Source organism: Aquarana catesbeiana, linkage group LG09 (genome assembly GCF_042186555.1).
Source record: "Aquarana catesbeiana isolate 2022-GZ linkage group LG09, ASM4218655v1, whole genome shotgun sequence".
NCBI lineage: Eukaryota > Metazoa > Chordata > Amphibia > Anura > Ranidae > Aquarana > Aquarana catesbeiana.
In genome coordinates, this window is record NC_133332.1 from 68,296,109 (window position 1) to 68,314,582 (window position 18,474).

The 18,474-nt window shown below is 46.4% G+C and overlaps 2 protein-coding genes across 2 annotated transcripts in view; one reads left to right on the forward strand and one right to left on the reverse strand.

Annotated features, from left to right (window-relative positions):
* Positions 1 to 455, reverse strand: part of RASGRP4 (RAS guanyl releasing protein 4) — a 73,803-nt gene extending 73,348 nt beyond the window's left edge. Inside the window, exon 1 of the mRNA XM_073598706.1 lies at positions 239 to 455. Coding sequence (XP_073454807.1) covers positions 239 to 261 — 23 coding nt within the window. The 5' untranslated portion in view covers positions 262 to 455. The remainder of the gene's footprint in view (positions 1 to 238) is intronic.
* The window catches only part of LOC141107766 (uncharacterized), a 70,115-nt gene that overhangs the window by 759 nt on the left and 50,882 nt on the right, over positions 1 to 18,474 (forward strand). Inside the window, exons 2-4 of the mRNA XM_073598705.1 lie at positions 10,645 to 10,778; positions 10,856 to 10,932; positions 13,045 to 13,141. Of these exons, the coding sequence (XP_073454806.1) occupies positions 10,680 to 10,778; positions 10,856 to 10,932; positions 13,045 to 13,141 (273 nt within the window). The 5' untranslated portion in view covers positions 10,645 to 10,679. The remainder of the gene's footprint in view (positions 1 to 10,644; positions 10,779 to 10,855; positions 10,933 to 13,044; positions 13,142 to 18,474) is intronic.

An 18,474-nucleotide genomic window follows, 5' to 3' on the forward strand; every position in this document is an offset into this window, starting at 1 on the left:
ATAACAGAAAAAAAAGCAGAAACCAGGCAAAATAAGGAACTGATCTCTTTCATCTGTTGGAGCCGTTTATGCAGTCGTCTCATAATATACCATTAAAGTCCTAGATCACGAACCCCCGAAAAACCCCCTGCAGACATATGGCAGACTAAGACAAGTGCATAGATTGTCAGGACTGCTAACCAAAGCTATAAACCCAGAATTCCTTGGGTGTCACTCAATGTGGAGCAGGCACACTCACCTCTTGCTGTCCTTGCGGTTCATGTTTGCTGGAAGGCAGGAGGGCAGAAGAAGCGGGGGCCGTGTTTCTGGGGTCTATTTAGACATCACCAGACCCCCGTGTCAAGAGGCACAGAAGAGTTGGGACACAGTGACTGACAGGGGAGTGTCTCTTGTAGCTCAGATAAAGAGGAACCGTCTGCAAAGTGTGTCACTGACATCGAATACAGACTACAGAGAGAGCTCATACCAAGTCTAACCATAACTTACGAAACATGCAACCAGTTGCTGCATGTCTAAGATGTTAACCCCTTTTCTGTGCGGCTCTTCTTACACCATATAATGTATTATCTACAGGGCTGACTATGACCAGTTCACAAAACCAAAAAGTGAATGAAGAGTGCTAACATCCTGATCAATTATAGCGTTCCTACCCATGAGGCAGGGATGCTCAACCTTTTGAAGAGCGAAGGCCACTTAAGTGATTTGGTAAACGGTTACAGGCCACATTGAAACAAAATGGTTCAGAATTTCAATTTCTTTATTTTATTTTTTTTTATTATCTGCCCCACTGCCCTACACACGGCGTGCAGAAATGCCCGAATGCTCTGATGATGTGAGCAGAGCCTAAAGCCTGCTATAAATGGAGCAATTTTTTTTTCCCCACGGATTGCAGGAAAGAAAATCACTCGATTCCCACATCAACATTGTCAGTGTTGATGGGGGATCCCTCCCATGGAGCTATTGTTTTGTCCCGGTAGGGGGGGGGGGGGGGGGGGATGGGTGTTGTAAGCCATCCCTGCCTGGAGAACACAGTGATTATTGTTTGTGGCTATAACAGCCACTAGCAATGATCACATGTAAAATCCGGCATGCTGGTTGTACCTAAGTTGATCAATTTACTCCTCCAGCACTCATTGGAGCATTGGGCTGGAAGCTGAAGAGGGGACGGGCATGTTGATTGTACCCAAGTTGAACGATTTATCAACTTGGGTACATTCAGCCTACCCATGCATGGTTAGAATCCAACCGTCTATGGCCAGCTTTAGACCGAGAACTGAATGATCACATGACCTCTGATCACTCGGTTCTCGGTCTGCTCACAGTGGAGAGCAGTGACTGTCATGCTCCACTCTCCGCTCTACTCCTCCAGCACTCATTGGAGTGTTGGGCTGGGGAGGGGACAGGCACGTTGATTGTACTAAAGTTGATCGATTTATCAACTTGGGTACATTCAGCCTGCCCATACATGGTTAGAATCGAACCATCTATGGCCAGCTTTAGACTGAGAACTGAATGATCACATGACCTCTGATCACTCAGTTCTTCTTCTGCTCACAGTGGAGAGCCGTGACTCGTCAGTCACCACTCTCCGCTCTACTCCTCCAGCACTCATTGGAGCATTGGGCTGGGGAGGGGACGGACACGTTGATTGTACCCAAGCTGATTGATTTATTAAATTGGGTACATTCAGCCTGCCCATACATGGTTAGAATCGAACCACCTATGGCCAGCTTTAGACTGAGAACTGAATGATCACATGACCTCTGATCACTCAGTTCTTGTTCTGCTCACAGTGGAGAGCCGTGACTCGTCAGTCACCACTCTCCGCTCTACTCCTCCAGCACTCATTGGAGCATTGGGCTGGGGAGGGGACGGACACGTTGATTGTACCCAAGTTGATCGATTTATTAACTTGGGTACATTCAGCCTGCCCATACATGGTTAGAATCGAACCGTCTATGGCCGGCTTTGGACCAAAAACTGAATGATCACATGACCTCTGATCACTCAGTTCTCGGTCTGCTCAGAGTGGAGAGCAGTGACTGTCAGTCACCGCTCTCCGCTCTACTCCTAGAGCACTCATTGGAGCATTGGGCTGGGGAGGGGACGGACACGTTGATTGTACCCAAGTTGATCGATTTATTAACTTGGGTACATTCAGCCTGCCCATACATGGTTAGAATTGAACCGTCTATGGCCCGCTTTGGACCGAGAACTGAATGATCACATGACCTCTGATCACTCAGTTCTCGGTCTGCTCAGAGTGGAGAGCAGTGACTGTCAGTTACCACTCTCCGCTCCACTCCTCCAGTACTCATTGGAGCATTGAGCTGGGGAGGAGATGGGCACAGCTGGCTTCAGCTCTCTGTCGCAAGCTGAGTGGCAGAGTCAGCTGTCAATTGTGCAGCTGGGTGGGTACCAATATTATTGTTGGAATCCTTCCAGATCCTGGAGCGATCTGCTACATCAGCTGACAGCAGGCTGCTATAAGCTTACCCACACAGAATACTTCTGTTTTAATGCATGTGCTATAAGGTCTGGCCGGCTGTGTCTTAACTGCTTCCTGCCCGCCCACAGTACAGTGCGGGGGGGCATGGGCAGGCTGGATCATGTACATGTGTTGCATGACTGTGCAATAGCCAGTTAAAGTAGCACAGTGCTGAATATCAAAAAATGGCCTGGTTATGAAGGGGGTAATACCTCTCTGGAAGCCAAATTGTTAAGGCAGAAATCACTAGTGGTTTCAGACAGCTGCCCTTGGGAGACCTGTACAAAGCAATGACAAGCTGACAGGCTCTGCAGCTGTCCTCTACTGTTCGCATGTACTGTATCTGCACATCCAGTGGTTACTTGCTGCTGCTTCAAATGAGCTTTGACAAAAAAAATGGAATTTGATTGGTTTATATTGGTTTATATTGGTTCATATTGGTTTATATGTGCGATTTCCATTGTGACTTTACCCTGTGACTTGATGCGATTTTGATGCAATTTTGATGAAAATTTGTTACGACTTTGCAGAACGGAAAAATTTGTTTAGTTTAATTTGGACTTTTTATTTTCTAACGGATTCCAAATTTTCAGAACAATTAGAATTTGAATCGGTCGAATAATGATTGACCGATTCAAATTCTGTGTGAAGAATAGCTGGATTTTAAGGAAGCCGGCCGCCGCGTCCTTAACAACCAATGATTTATCAGCTGTCAGTGGGTTTCCCACTGACAGCTGAATGTAAACAAAAGAATGCCAGCAATGAAAATTAAATGAAATAAAACAGAGTGCCCCCCCCATCCCATCCATATCAGGCCCTTCATTTTGGGGGGACCCCCACGCCATTTAAAAAAAAAAAATTTCAATGATTTTTATCTATATTGCCGGGATCCGACAATACATTACAGCCACGAGCAGTTTTAAATGACATTTTTACCTTTAGAAATGTAATTTTACTGTTATGAACATGGGAAAGATGCGCTACTTTACAGGCAGACTAAGGAGACCCCCCAGGCACCATATTTAAAGGAATTTTTTCACTTGCTCGTTCCCCCCTTTCCTGACCTGCTAGGATGCGTGCTCAGATAGGGGGCTGGTATGGATTTTGGGGTGGACCCCACACTGTTTATTTTTACAAAATTTGGCATAGGGTTCCCCTTAAAATTCATACCAGACCCGAAGGGCCTGGTATGGATAGCGGAGGGATCCCACGCTGTATTTTTTTTTTATTGCCGGCATTCTTTTCACAAGTAATTTGTACAGTATATCATGCAGGTGTGACTTTCATGCGACTTGTTAAAGGGGGCTTCCAGATTTCCGATAATCCCCCCGCCCGCAGATCCCCACAACCACCAACCAAGGTTGCGTGGAAGAGGCCCTTGTCCCCATTAACATGGGGACAAGGTGCTTTAGGGCCGCCCTGCCCCAAAGTACCCCCCCATGTTGAGTGCATAAGGCCTGGTATGGTTCGGGGGGGGGGGTGCGCTTGCTCATCCCCCCCCCTTTCCTGACCTACTGGGCTGCATGCTCGGATAAGGGTCTGGTATGGATTCTGGGGGGAACCCAATGCAATTTTTTTTAAAAATTGACGTGGGGCTCGCCTTAAAATCCATACCAGACTCAAAGGGCCTGGTATGAATAAGGGGACCGAACGCTGTTTTTTTCATATTTTTTTCATTGCTGGCATTCTTTTCTCAAGTCGCATGCAAGTCGCATGTATAGTATGTGCGACTTGCATGCGACTTTTGAGGGTTTGCATTAAAGTCGGACCAAAGTAGTGCAGAAACTACTGTAAAGTTGCTGTGAATTTAAGTTGCACAGATATGAACAGTACTCATTATGAAACATGGATGCTACTTGTCATGTGACTTTGGGGTCCAAGTCGCACAAGTGAGACTGCAGTCTAAATCAACCCCAATCTGTCTGCATGCCTGATGTGCAGATACAAGTGAACAGCAGCGATGCCTGTCATTGCTTTGTACAGGCTTCCCAGCCACAGCTGTACACAGCCACCTTTGATTCCAGCCACAAAACTCTACTGATTCTTGCCACAGGAATCTGCCTTCTGGACCTTACAAGATGAGTGAATGTGGCCTAATAGGCAAACGTTCTAAGTATGCATATCCCATACCTGATGGTAGTCAGCATTACTACAGTGATAACCGTGATCTTCCTGGTCTTGCTTGCGTTCTTTCCCTCTGTGACTTTACCTCTGTACACTGACCACAGGGGATCACTTGCTCAGCACTGACGCCATTTAAAGAAAGCCTTGGATTTTTGTTCAATAAATTGAAACTGATTAAACAAGAGCAGTGATGTCATGATTTCCATCTCACCCAATCACAAAATGCCTTGTATGCATTGGAAAAAAAACCAAGGTGTTCAATGAATGCCAGCAGTGCCAAGCGACCGACCATAAAGCTGGCTAAACACAGAGAGAGTTTTAGCTGAAATTTGAGGCATGGACGCAACATTCTTCGCTCTGAAAGTTGAAAGAACCAAGGGAAAAATTGTTGGCCAAACAGTGGCTGCAGCCAATTAGATGCAGTCACTGTTTGGGTATTCTGACAGCTGTGGATGCCAGCTGTCAGCATACAATAACTGACAGCGTAGCTTCTTCTGTGCATACTGTTTGATATGGATGAATGAGAGAAATCTTATCATGTATGATCATCTTTACCCTTTGGGATCCATATAAAGCCCAGTGCACCCTTAGTCCCAGTTTACACTGGTGGGCTGTGCGAGATCGCATGTGATTCACACCGCACTGCAGTGCAAATCACATGCAATGTCTGTGCGATGTGATTTCAGCCATACGGATAGTATGGCTGAATTTGCATTGCATTCGGACCAAAGTCGCACAGGACCCTTTTTCTGGTCCGCACCAGAATCGGATCGCATAGGTATTCACACCCATGCGATCTGATTCCTGTCCGAACTGTCAGTTTGCACTGCGATATGCGAACTGAAATGGGGGTGTCATTAACATTGTATTGACACTCCTAGCAGTTCGCATATGGCAGTGTGAACTACCTTGCGAGTCAGGTGAGATGCGGGAACCCACAGTGGATTCGCAGTGTTCCTGCATCACACCTATGTGAACCGGGACTGAATTCCCCCTCAAATCCCCTTTATTTCACCTCCCCCTTTGAGTTCAATGCATTTCTCCAAATTTGCAATTTTGTGGCCAAAATTTAGGGGAGAAGAAAACCAATTTGAATTCTGTAAACTGAAAATGGCTTCCAAATTCCCATAGACACTCTGCACTGCTGTACTGAATGAACTTGTCTAAAGGTCCAGTTTACAGTGGGGAAAATAATTGTTTGACCCCCCTGCAAATTTTGTAAGTTTGCCCACTTACAAAGAAATGAAAGCAGTGGCATCTCCAGCTTTCATATTTAGGGGGGCACATGGGGGGACAGGGACAAAAGTAGGGGGGCAACTATAAAATGCAATTTTATATACAGTATATATATATATATATATATATATCCCGGGGCCCTTTACTACGATCCCACAACGGGCCCTTTCACATGTTCTGCAGTGAGCTCCCTTCCTTCTGTATTGGGCCCCCCCAGGGTGACAGAAAACAAGATATACCGTATTTATTGGCATATAACACGCACTTTTTTCCCCTGAAAATCGGGGGAAAATCGGGGGTGCATGTTATAGGCCGATCCCCGTCACTTTTTGTTCAGAGCGGAGCGATCGCGGCTTTTGCCGCGATCGCCGCCAACATACACAGCCGTGTGTAAATTCAAATATGGCGTCGAGACTGCAGGGACTCGGCAGAGCGGAGATACACATACCCGAGAGTCCTCCGCTTTTCTCGGCGCCGCTCACAGTCCCACCCAGTCCCGCCATTGGACCTGTGTTATGTCATCATAGGGCGGGACTGGGTGTGACTGTGAGCGGCGCCGAAAAAAGCCGAGGACTCTCGTGTATGTGTATCTGCGCTCTGCCGAGTCACTGCAGTCTCGGCGCCATATTTGAATTTACACACGGCTGTGTATGTCGGCAGGGATCGCGGCGAGCACTGGGGCAAGGCTGCACTGGGGCAAGGCTGCACTGGGGCAAAGCTGCACTGACATGGCTGCACTGACATGGCTGCACTGACAAAGCTGCACTGAAAAGGCTGCACTGGGGCAAAGCTGCACTGAAAAGGCTGCAATGGACACTGGGGCAAGGCTGCACTGACACTGACAAGGCTGCAGATGGACACCGATAACGCTGCATTGATGGGCATTTTAATGTAAGTTTTTCTTCCTTAAATTTACTCCTAAAAGTTTTTTCCTTAAAATTCCTTCCTAAACTTGGGGTGCGTGTTATACGCTGGCGCGTGTTATACGCCGATAAATATGGTATATGTCACCAGCATACCAAGAAAATATAAGGGTCCAAAGCAGTGGGAGAACTATCAGGGTTGCAAAGGTTGTCTTGCCACCGGGCCCTGGTTTTCTGCCACTGTGGGGTTCCCCAGCCTCCTCTTGCTGTCCTGCCCCTGCTATTGACAGCGCTGGTTTGGCATCTCTTGGAATTTACAGGCTGGTTCTCCTGTCCTAAGGACGGGAGAAATCAGTCCGTTTTTTCAGTAACTGAGAGTCCTGGTGGAGTCCTTCCTGCAACTCGCTCTTCTCCATGCCAATGAGGATGCAGGGGAAGCAGCAGATCGGGCGGCCGTGGTTGTGTGAGCACTCACAATATGCAGTGTCAACGAGCAGAGGGAGGGGAGAGGAATCACCCGCAGGAGCTGACTGGGGATGCTCTCCCTCTCAATAGAGACTGTGTTACTCCAGCGGCGGCCCGAGTAAGATGCGGCGCATCCGCTACGGATGCAAACAAAAAGACATTGCCTTTTTGTTAAAAAAAAAAAAAAAATTAATGGGGGGAGGGGGGCACATGGTGGGGCACAGCATAATGTTGGGGGGGGGGGGTCAGGGCCCCCTCTGCCCCCCCCCCAGGGACGCCATTGAATGAAAGGTCTATCATTTTTACCATATGTGTATTTTAAATGATAGAGACATAATATCAGCCACAAATCCAGAAAAAAACACATAAAACAAATGCTATAAATGAAGTTGCAGTTCAGTAAGTAAAATAAGTATTTGATCCCCAAGCAAAACACGACTTAGTACTTGGTGGAGAAACCCTTGTTGGCAAGCAGATAGGTAAGATGTTTCTTGTAGTTGGTGACCAGGTGTGCACACATCTCAGGAGGGATTTTGGTCCACACTTTTTTACAGATTCTCTCTATATCCTTAAGGTTTCTTGGCTGTCCCTTGGCAACTTGAAGTTTCAGCTCCCTCCATAAATTTTCTAAATGATTAAGGTCTGGAGACCGGCTAGGCCACTACATGACCTTAATGTGCTTCTTCTTGAGCCACTCCTTTGTTTCCTTGGTGGTATGTTTTGGGTCATTGTTATGCTGGAAGACCCATCCACGACCCATCTTCAGTGTTCTGGCTGAGGAAAGAAGGATCTCATTTACGAGTTTACAATACATGGTCCTATCCATTGACACCTCAATGAGGCAAAGTTGGCCTGTACCTTTAAAAGAGAAACAGCCCCAAAGCATCATGTTTCCACCTCCGTGCTTGACTGTAGGGATGAGGTTCTTAGGGTCATAGTCAGCATGTTTCTTCCTCCAAACACGGCGAGTCGAGTTAATGCCAAACAGCTAAATTTTTGTCTCATCTGACCACAGCACTTTCTCTCAATCCTTCTCTGAATCAGATGTAGATTGGCATTACTGTGCATGTGCCTTCTTGAGGAGGGGAAATCGCCATGTTTGGAGGAAGAAAAATGCTGACACCATCCCTACAGTCAAGCATGGAGGTGGAAACATTATACTTTGGGGCTGTTTCTCTGCTAAAGGTATGAACCGATGTTGCCACATTGAGGGGCCAATGGATAGAGCCATGTATTATAAAATCTTGGATAAGAACCTTCTTCCCTCAGCCAGAACACTGAAGATGGGTCATGGATGGGTCTTCCAGCATGACAATAGCCCAAAACATACCGCCAAGGCATCAAAGAAGTGGCTCAAGAAGAAGCACATTAAGGTCATGGAGTGGCCTGGCCAGTCTCCAGACCTTAATCCCATACAAAAATGTATGGAGGGAGCTGAAACTTTGAGTTGCCAAGCGACAGACAAGAAACCTTAAGGATTTTGAGAAGATCTATAAAGAAGAGTGGACCAAAATGCCTCCTGAGATGTGTGCTACATATAGTCACTAACTACAAGAAAAGTCTTATGTCTGTGCTTGCCAACAAAGGTTTCTCCACCAAGTACTAAGTCATGTTTTGCTTGGGGATCAAATACTTATTTTTCTCACTGAATTGCAACTCAATTTATAACATTTGTATCTTGTGTTTTCTCTGAATGTTTGGTTGATATTCTATCTCTATCATTTAAAATACACCTATGATAAAAATTATAGACCCTTCATTTCTTTGTAAATGGCCAAATTTACAAAATCAAATATTTATTTTCCCCAATGTATATTAGCTGATCCAAAAACACCCTAATATCAGAGTAGAGGAACCCTGGCATGTACCGTGCGCTCACATCAACTCTACTGTCTGCAGCCATCAATCCAGACCAGCTTTTCCCCACTACTTGGAGAAGGTGTAGGAACCTGTCCCAGCATGCATTGCACTTGCTGCAATTTGGGAAAGTTTTTAGGTGAGTGTTTGCTGGGTTTGAAGAGTGGAAACTGACTATTCTTTCTACCTATGGATGTTAAAATGGACAAAAACCTGTGTTATATTTATTTGTAAGATGCTTGTTTTTTTTTCTTTAAAGGTTTCTTAGCTGTGATCATGTTTAACATTTTATTAGCATGTTGTGAGTGTATGATTGCAAAGGTCATTGCATAGAAGGCATCAGATCTAAGTTTCCAGTAAATAGCACTATTCATTAATATAAATTATATGTTTTAATTAAAGAGAAAGTTTAGCCTTTTATATTGCACATATGAAAGTGATCTGTTTTATGTGAATCATTGTGTCAATGTTACGAAATAAATATTTGACACCCAAGGTTAATAGGAAACATTTTGATAAACCAGTTAAAAAAAGAAATGTTAAAATGGAAAGTATTCCTTTAGGATTGTACTGCAAGATTATGTAGTTTAGCACCAAAGTATCCCTGAAAATTCAGGGAGCCATGTTTAGAAATTTGCAGGATCTATTCCTATTGGCGTACAGCTTTGGTGTGTGTTGTGTGTGTGTTGTGTGTGTGTGTGTGTGTGTGGTGTGTGTGTGTTGTGTGTGTGTGTGTGTGTGTGTGTGTGTGTTTTTTTTTTTTTTTTTTTTTTTCCCCCCCTCCCCTGGATGATTTGCTCTGCATTTACACACGTTTAGGTATGTCAAGCTTTTTTTCTGGTAGAACATGCTGGCCTTGGATTTTTTTCTGCTAGCAAATGCTTCTGTCTCTAAACGCCTGTAAACGCTTATGTGTGCATGGGCATTTAGAAGCAGAAAAAAAAATGTAAAACGACTTAAAAGTGGTATTTTTTTTGATGCCCAATGTGCATGAGGTTTAAGACCCCCCTTCCCCCCCCCCCCCCCTTTTTTTTTTATATATATATATTGTAAATATATGCAGCTTTCCGACTCAAATGTTCTGCTCCATATGGTGTAATGCCCTGGTGCTCAATGTGCAAACCAGGGGCCACATTTGGCTTTTAGGCCCCAGTTGGATAGTTAAATGTTCTTTTTTTTCTGAGCTATCCATCCATCCATCCAAATACTGGAGCATTGTGTGTGTGTGTGTATAAGGCATGTAAAATTCATACTAGTGATCGGTGGATTCAAAATGTGAGTTTAGTGGCCCGTGAGATCCAAAAGGTTGCCGACTACTGTTCTATAGCGTGTCTCTGACCATCTTCTGTAGCATGGCATGCCCATAGTATCTGGCCGTCTCCCCACAGTGTGTCTCATGGTCTCTGCCGTTTTTCTTTAGCATTACATTCACTTAATATTATGTATGGCGCTTTGGCTATGTCAGCAGCTATACTTGAGGCTCCCTATATTAAGAAGTTTGACCACCTTTTGGTTTAATCGGACCGTTTATATAATTGTAGTTTGGGGCCATATACATCACACTGCTCTAGGCATACTTGAATGTACATGAATGCTAGTTTTGTATTCTAGGAATTGAGATTTAAGGAGCCCATGCTGTTTTGACCATGAGAGCCACTGGTCCTTCAGTTGTCATAATCCAGCATTTAAAAACCTTGGGGATTAAATTGCGGATGCCAAAGAAGATGGTCAGCCCTGATGTCCAGGTGAGGAAAAGAATTCTACAGAAAAATGTTCCAGAAACAACATAACATTCTTATCAGATCCTTTATTATTCTTTCAGAGAAAATCATCCAGTGGAGGTCTCTTTGGAGTTCCCCTTCAGTCACTTCCACCCAGCACAGAGGGGGAGGTCCCTCAGTGAGTTTTTACTTTTTATACAGGTCCCACAGTAAATTAATTATTCTGACTGTGATGCTGCTGATACGAGGTCAAAAGATCAGATATTGATTATTATAAAACAAACGTCAATATATTGTTGACACGCTCGCTTCTTCCAATTCAAACATTTTTACAATAAACTGCTAAGGCTGGATTCACACCAATGAAGTCCCGGTTATTGGGGTACCATTTTTCCAACAGTCAAAACCTCATCTCTTATGGTGCCACTGCCTGATAATTTGGGTAAAATGTTTGGGAGCCATACCGCTGCCTGTCATGAGTCATTTGGCTGAGACCACTACTTTTTTTTTTTTTTTTTTTTTTTTTTTTAAAGCCTGTGATTAGGGTAAAAACTACTCCTCAGGATCCTGCCTTCTATAAAAAATAGACAATTTTTATTTTTTGCTTAGGAAATTGTGATAGTATGTTAAAGAATTCCTCACGCTGGAATATTTTCACAATGCTGTATTCATTTCCCTTGCTGGCAAACAAACGCTAGAGGACCTCTGACCATCAAACCTATATGAGCTTGTTGAACATCACATTCCAAAACTGGGCATTTATGTAGATTTGGCCTTTATCCATGAGGCTGTGAAATCTTTTTACAAGAATTTAGAGATGTGAATTTGTAGCAATACAGCTAAAAGAGCATTTGTGATGTTCCATACTGTTGGACGAGAGGACCTGGCTCTCAGCCATCACTCATCTCAAAGGTGCTCATAAGGGTTGAGGTCAGGCTCTGTACATTCAATTGGCAAAGGCGCCCAATATGGTTATTCAAAGGATAGGCGGCAGTCCTCTAGTATCAGCTGGTGGTGTGATCCACTTGCGAAATATTCTTTATCTGCTACTAGGTGGAGTGTAGGGTTTGTGGTGTCTTGCCGAGAAAGTTCCCCCGGCGGATAAGGTCCCCTTGTACTGCGCAAGCGCAACGCTTGCGCAGTGCGAATGACTAGAGCCGCCGAAAATAGCCGAAGATGAAAAAACTTCAATCAGCTGTACACGGCGCCTGCGCCCTGAGTCCAGGCTGAAGCCCACCATCCAAGTGGACCTAGAGGGGGAATAAAAAGTGCCGAGCGAAGCCCTCTTACAGGCACCGTGTACAGCTGATTTCTCTTCTATTCGCCTTCGGCTATTTCCGCCACCTCCTACTGCGCAAGCGCTGCGCCTGCGCAGTAGAGGGGGGTCCTTATCCACCGAGAGGAACTTTCTCGGCAGAACACCGGCAATGATGTAATCTCACATGTGAGCTACCTAGAAGACATCATTGCCACAAACTCTACACTCCAATTAGTGGTTGATAAAGAATATTTCCCAAGTGGCACGCACCACCAGCTGATACTTGAAGACTCGTGCCTTACCTCTGAATAACCAAATTGGGTACAAATCGAACTACCAATGGGTTGTTTTTTTTTCACCTGACTCTTTACCTATTGATTCACCCACCTGAGAACCCCACAGAGCACCCAGGATGTTAATGACCGAGGCGTGCATAGTTACCACACTGACCCCCCCAGCATGGAGAGATTTTCTCCACCAGCGCACTAGGAAGGCTGCATGTTGTTGTCCCCCCCCCCCCCACCCCATTACTCTGTGACCATAGACTCAACAGTTGTAAGTCCATTTTGACCTATTGTCCAACTTCTTGTGGAAGCATTTTTGATTTTTGTTTCTGAATTAATCTACACTATAAGGGCTCTCCCTTCGCCTTCTCTTTTGTTTTTCGGTGGACAGTCAGCTATACCAGAGACCACTGATTAGCTCCTCCAAGATCCCTCAGACCTCGCTCTACCACCACACCCTAGTGCTCTGTACAGGCCACTTGAGTTACTCCCACCAAACTTGTCAATGTCTTTATGGGCCTGGATTTGTGTACCTGAACTCAAAACTTTGGAGCGGTATCTATACTTTGGCCATATGGTGCATCTGATGATTTGCTAGTGATATTGAAGTCTTCATTAACAGAGCAATGGCATAATCTATAGATACCTCCTAGTTTTCAGGGTTGCACAGAATCTAAAAAACACATATTTTCCTGATTGTGGTTTGCTGCTATTTACGGTCTATGATGTAATAATCTGCCCTAACCAGGCTCGTGGTTGACATCTGCCGGTTCTTGAGCTGCCATCTCTCCACCGAAGGTCTTTTTCGGAAGTCTGGATCAGTAAATAGGATCAAAAATCTCAAGGTATCTGGACTTTTTTTTTTTTTTTTTTTTATCCATTTTGAATTTCCAGCATTACAGTTTATGCTTAAAGGACAGTATACAGTAATTTCAGTCTTTAAAAAAAAAAAAATAATAATAACTCAGGACATCATTTTAAAAGTAGGGCTGCTGAAGCTACTTATAGTATAACCAAAGGCTATTATTTAGCTTGTAGAGGGATTAGAACACATGTCAGGTTTTATTGCCATCTGTGTCCAGGGTTGGCAACCGTAAGTAAATTTACAGACAGTTTGTAAAAATCGCTGATTTTTATACCTGTAACTATCAGGGTCTGATAATTTTGTTGTGCTGTGTTGACTTTTTAAGTGTAAACCAGGCAAATACTCGTTATGGCTATTGTCAGTGTTTCCATATCGTGTTTAAATATACAGATTGTCTGTCTGTCTGTCTGTCTGTCTGTCTGTCTGTCTGTCTGTCTGTCTTAGTTTTCAATTGGAGTTCTGTCATTTTTCAGGTTTTCAGTAAAAAAAAATATGCTCGGTCAGTAACTTTTTCATGTTTTGTCAGTAAAAAATGCTGTGGGAGGTTGGCAACCCTTCTGTGCCCTGCTAGCAAAGTAATCTCAAATATTGAGATGTTACCAAAACAGGAATAGAGGTGAAATCTTCCAATGGGGACACTAGTTCTGGTGACAACCAGGGATTCCCTTACTTTGAAGGGATTTCCTTTCACTTCTTGTTTTGGCTACGGTACAGAAGTAAGTGGATAAAGCAGATGGCATAAAAAGAAAAAAAGCAAGAGGGTGGCAACGTTCCTGTATAGCATGGGACCATGGAGAATGAACGTTGCCATCCTCTAACAGTCAAATCGCAGCAAAAATAAAATAAAAAAAAATTGGAGGAGGCTGAGAGCTATAGAAGAGACTTTTTTGAGTTACGAATACAACTTTACATACTTGAATAGAAATAATATTATTATCGTTATTATTATTTTTAATTTTTTCCTGCTTTAACTTGCTGCAGAAAAGTAAAAAAGGCCACAGGCACTGGGAAATCTATAGGCCTCTATTTTTCTGGTAGAACATCCAATTAAAAAAAAAATTATCATCATGTTTAGTCATTTGTTTTTTTTGTCATTGAAATAGTTCTGACATTTTTGTAGAGCCGTTCAAAGGCAGGAGCAAACTTCATCAACCCTGAAGGCATTTACAATCCAATGTTCTTACCACATTCTCCGTGTGTCACTCATGCATTCTGCAGCCAGTTTGGACAGATTTAATAACTACAATGGTTTTTAGGCTGTGGGAAGTAAATGGAACACTACAGGAAATGCACAAAATATAAGGATGATGTACAAACTGCATGCTGTCCCCAGAAAGAATGTCTGCATGAAGTTTGTATATTTCTCACTCTGAAATCAGTACAGAGTACAATACTGTCATTGGCATAGATGGGTTATTAAAGTGGTAGTAAACCGCACCAATTTTTTTTTATTTTTTAAATCCTGCAAGGTAAAGGAATAATGTGCTAGTATGCAGAGCATACCAGCACATTATGAAATGCTTACCTTAGAACAAGGCCTTGACAGCGCCGTGCTGTCACCGTTGCTAGGTGCTTCGATCTTCCTTCTGGGTTCGTGTCCTCCGGCCATCTGATTGGCCACGCCGCAATGACGTCATTCCCGCACGCGGGAGTCACGGACTGCAGCACGGAGTACTGAAGGGACAGCATGGGTATACCCTCCCTTCAGAGTGGCCATCCCCGGCTGCATGCAGTGTGAATATCTCCTAAAACCGTGCAGGTCACTGTACCTACAGGTAAGCTTTATTATAGAGGTATCTGTAGGTACAAGTAAATCCTTTTTTTTTTTTGGCACTTCCACTTTAAAGCATATCTAAACCCAAGAACAAAAAAATCTTCTATATTGCAACATATAGTGGTCCAGTCCGGTCCTACCAGATGTGGTGTCTGCATTCATGTGTTTTTTTTTTTTTTTTTTTCTGGTGATCCTGCCAGCAACACACTTCCTGTTCTCTGGTGGCATATTCTATCTATGGAGTAGAAAATTATTACCCTAGGACAGGAAGTGTTAGGACACCCCCACCCTCCATCTCCATATCATGGAGGAGGTGTTTTGTAGTCCTCTGACATAGCTGGTAACAATGCTAATTTATAGCAGTTCAGTAGAGGCAGAGAACACAGGAATATATCTGATCAATATAATTCTGGCAGGATCAACAAGTATTTTCTTGCACATTCCTAACCAATCTATTTATTTGAGATCCGTGTATCTGTTTTTTTTTTTTTTTTTTTGTAAAGTTTGGGTTGGGTTTTAACACATCCTCCCTCTATCTATTACATAGACTTTAGGGAAGTTTGCCTTTTCATTTACTAGAATCAGGTAAACCTGGAAATGCTGAGATGATGATGATGTGTTGCTCTTGCACAGTGGGGGGAGGGGGGGAGGGGTCTCTCTGTCTGTCGCCCGGCTTATCTGGGTGTATTACAGTAACCATTCAGAGAGATCTTTTCCTCTTTAGTGTGTCATGTGTGATATTGTGCAAAGCTTTGCTGGTGTGGCAAGATTTCCCTGCTAGAGAGGAAGAAATGGCATCAGATGACCACAGAGGGTGAGGATAGTGTTTAAGCAACACTTATCTGGTCAGCCTGTAGTGCTGGGGAGGGGGAAGGGAGATGCATTGTGTGAGCACATCATCACCCAAAGAACAAGATTAGCTATAATATACAGCCTGTTAGTGACTGCCTGCTTTTCGTAATTTTTAAGATATTGTTTTCAGATCTGCATGTAAAGTAACGTAAAATATATGTAAACGCCAAATCTAGATTTCCCATCGTGCCGTCAATCTATAAAATGCTTAGGGGTATAATTATAAAAAACGAATTGCAGAGCTATTCATTCTGCAAAACTGAAATTCATTCTGTGCAAATGATGGGGAAAATCAAATGTTATTAGGCTATTTTCTCTCCAGGTCGAATGTTCTTCACTAATATAGAGTCAATCAGGAAAATTCCATATCATGGGCACTAGATCTCAACCACTGGACAGGAACTCCCTCCACTGGGCCTCCAGCCAGCTGCAGATTCTTTAACCTTCCGCAGTGCCTCCAACCTCCCATAGTGGCCTACAGTGCCCCCGGGCCTCCTGAGACACCCCCCCCAAGTCTGCTGCAGGGTCTGCAGCCCTCCATAGTACCCCAACATCCAACAGTGCTCCTAGCCCTCTAAAGACCCCAACGATGGGGCACAATTGTCTCCCCCCCCCACTGACCCCAACGATGGGGCACAATTCCACCCCCCCCACCGACCCCCCCCCCCAATGGGGCACAATTCCCCCCCCCTCCACTGACACCACCGATTGGCCATTACCCCCCAACTGACACCACCGATGGGGCACTATTCCCCCCCAACTGACACCACCGATGGGGCACTATTCCCCCCCCCAACTGACACCACCGATGGGGCAACTATTTCCCCCCCCCCAACTGACACCACCGATGGGGCACTATTTCCCCCCCCGAAATGACACCACCGATGGGGCACTATTTCCCCCCCCAACTGACACCACCGATGGGCACTATTTCCCCCCCAACTGCCCCCACCAATGGGGCACTATCCCCCCCAACTGACACCACCGATGGGGCACTATTCCCCCCCCCAACTGACACCACCGATGGGGCACTATTCCCCACCCCCCCGAACCGACGCCACCGATGGGGCACTATTCCCCCCCCGAACCGACGCCACCGATGGGGCACTATTCCCCCCCCCGAACCGACGCCACCGATTGGCGACTATTCCCCCCCGAACCGACACCCACCGATGGAGGCACTATTAACCCCCCCCCCGAACCGACACCACCGATGGGGCACTATCCCCCCCCGAACCGACACCACCGATGGGGCACTATCCCCCCCCGAACCGACACCACCGATGGGGCACTATCCCCCCCCGAACCGACACCACCGATGGGGCACTATCCCCCCCCGAACCGACACCACCGATGGGGCACTATCCCCCCCCCGAACCGACACCACCGATGGGGCTTTATCCCCCCCCAACTGACACCACCGATGGGGCACTATTCCCCCCCCCAACTGACACCACCGATGGGGCACTATTCCCCCCCCCAACTGACACCACCGATGGGGCACTATTCCCCCCCCCCAACTGACACCACCGATGGGGCACTATTCCCCCCCAACTGACACCACCGATGGGGCACTATCCCCCCCCCAACTGACACCACCGATGGGGCACTATCCCCCCCAACTGACACCACCGATGGGGCACTATCCCCCCCCAACTGACACCACCGATGGGCACTATCCCCCCCCAACTGACACCACCGATGGGGCACTATCCCCCCCCAACTGACACCACCGATGGGGCACTATCCCCCCCCAACTGACACCACCGATGGGGCACTATCCCCCCCCAACTGACACCACCGATGGGGCACTATCCCCCCCCAACTGACACCACCGATGGGGCACTATCCCCCCCCAACTGACACCACCGATGGGGCACTATCCCCCCCCAACTGACACCACCGATGGGGCACTATCCCCCCCCAACTGACACCACCGATGGGGCACTATCCCCCCCACTGACACCACCGATGGGGCACTATCCCCCCCCCAACTGACACCACCGATGGGGCACTATCCCCCCCCCAACTGACACCACCGATGGGGCACTATCCCCCCCCCCCCAACTGACACCACCGATGGGGCACTATCCCCCCCCAACCGACACCACCGATGGGGCACTATCCCCCCCCCCCGAACCGACACCACCGATGGGGCACTATCCCCCCCCCGAACCGACACCACCGATGGGGCACTATTCCCCCCCAACTGACTCCAACGATGGGGCACTATCCCCCCCCCAACTGACACCACCGATGGGGCACTATCACCCCCCAACTGACACCCACCGATGGGGCACTATCCCCCCAACTGACACCACCGATGGGGCACTATCCCCCCCCCCCCGAACCGACACCACCGATGGGGCACTATCCCCCCCCCAACTGACCACCACCGATGGGGCACTATCACCCCCCAACTGACACCACCGATGGGGCACTATCCCCCCCCAACTGACACCACCGATGGGCACTATCCCCCCCCAACTGACACCACCGATGGGGCACTATCCCCCCCAACTGACACCACCGATGGGCACTATCCCCCCCAACGACACCACCGATGGGGCACTATCCCCCCCCAACTGACACCACCGATGGGCACTATCCTCGCCCCAACAGACACCGACCGATGGGCACTATCCCCCCCCAACTGACACCACCGATGGGCACTATCTGTTCCTCGG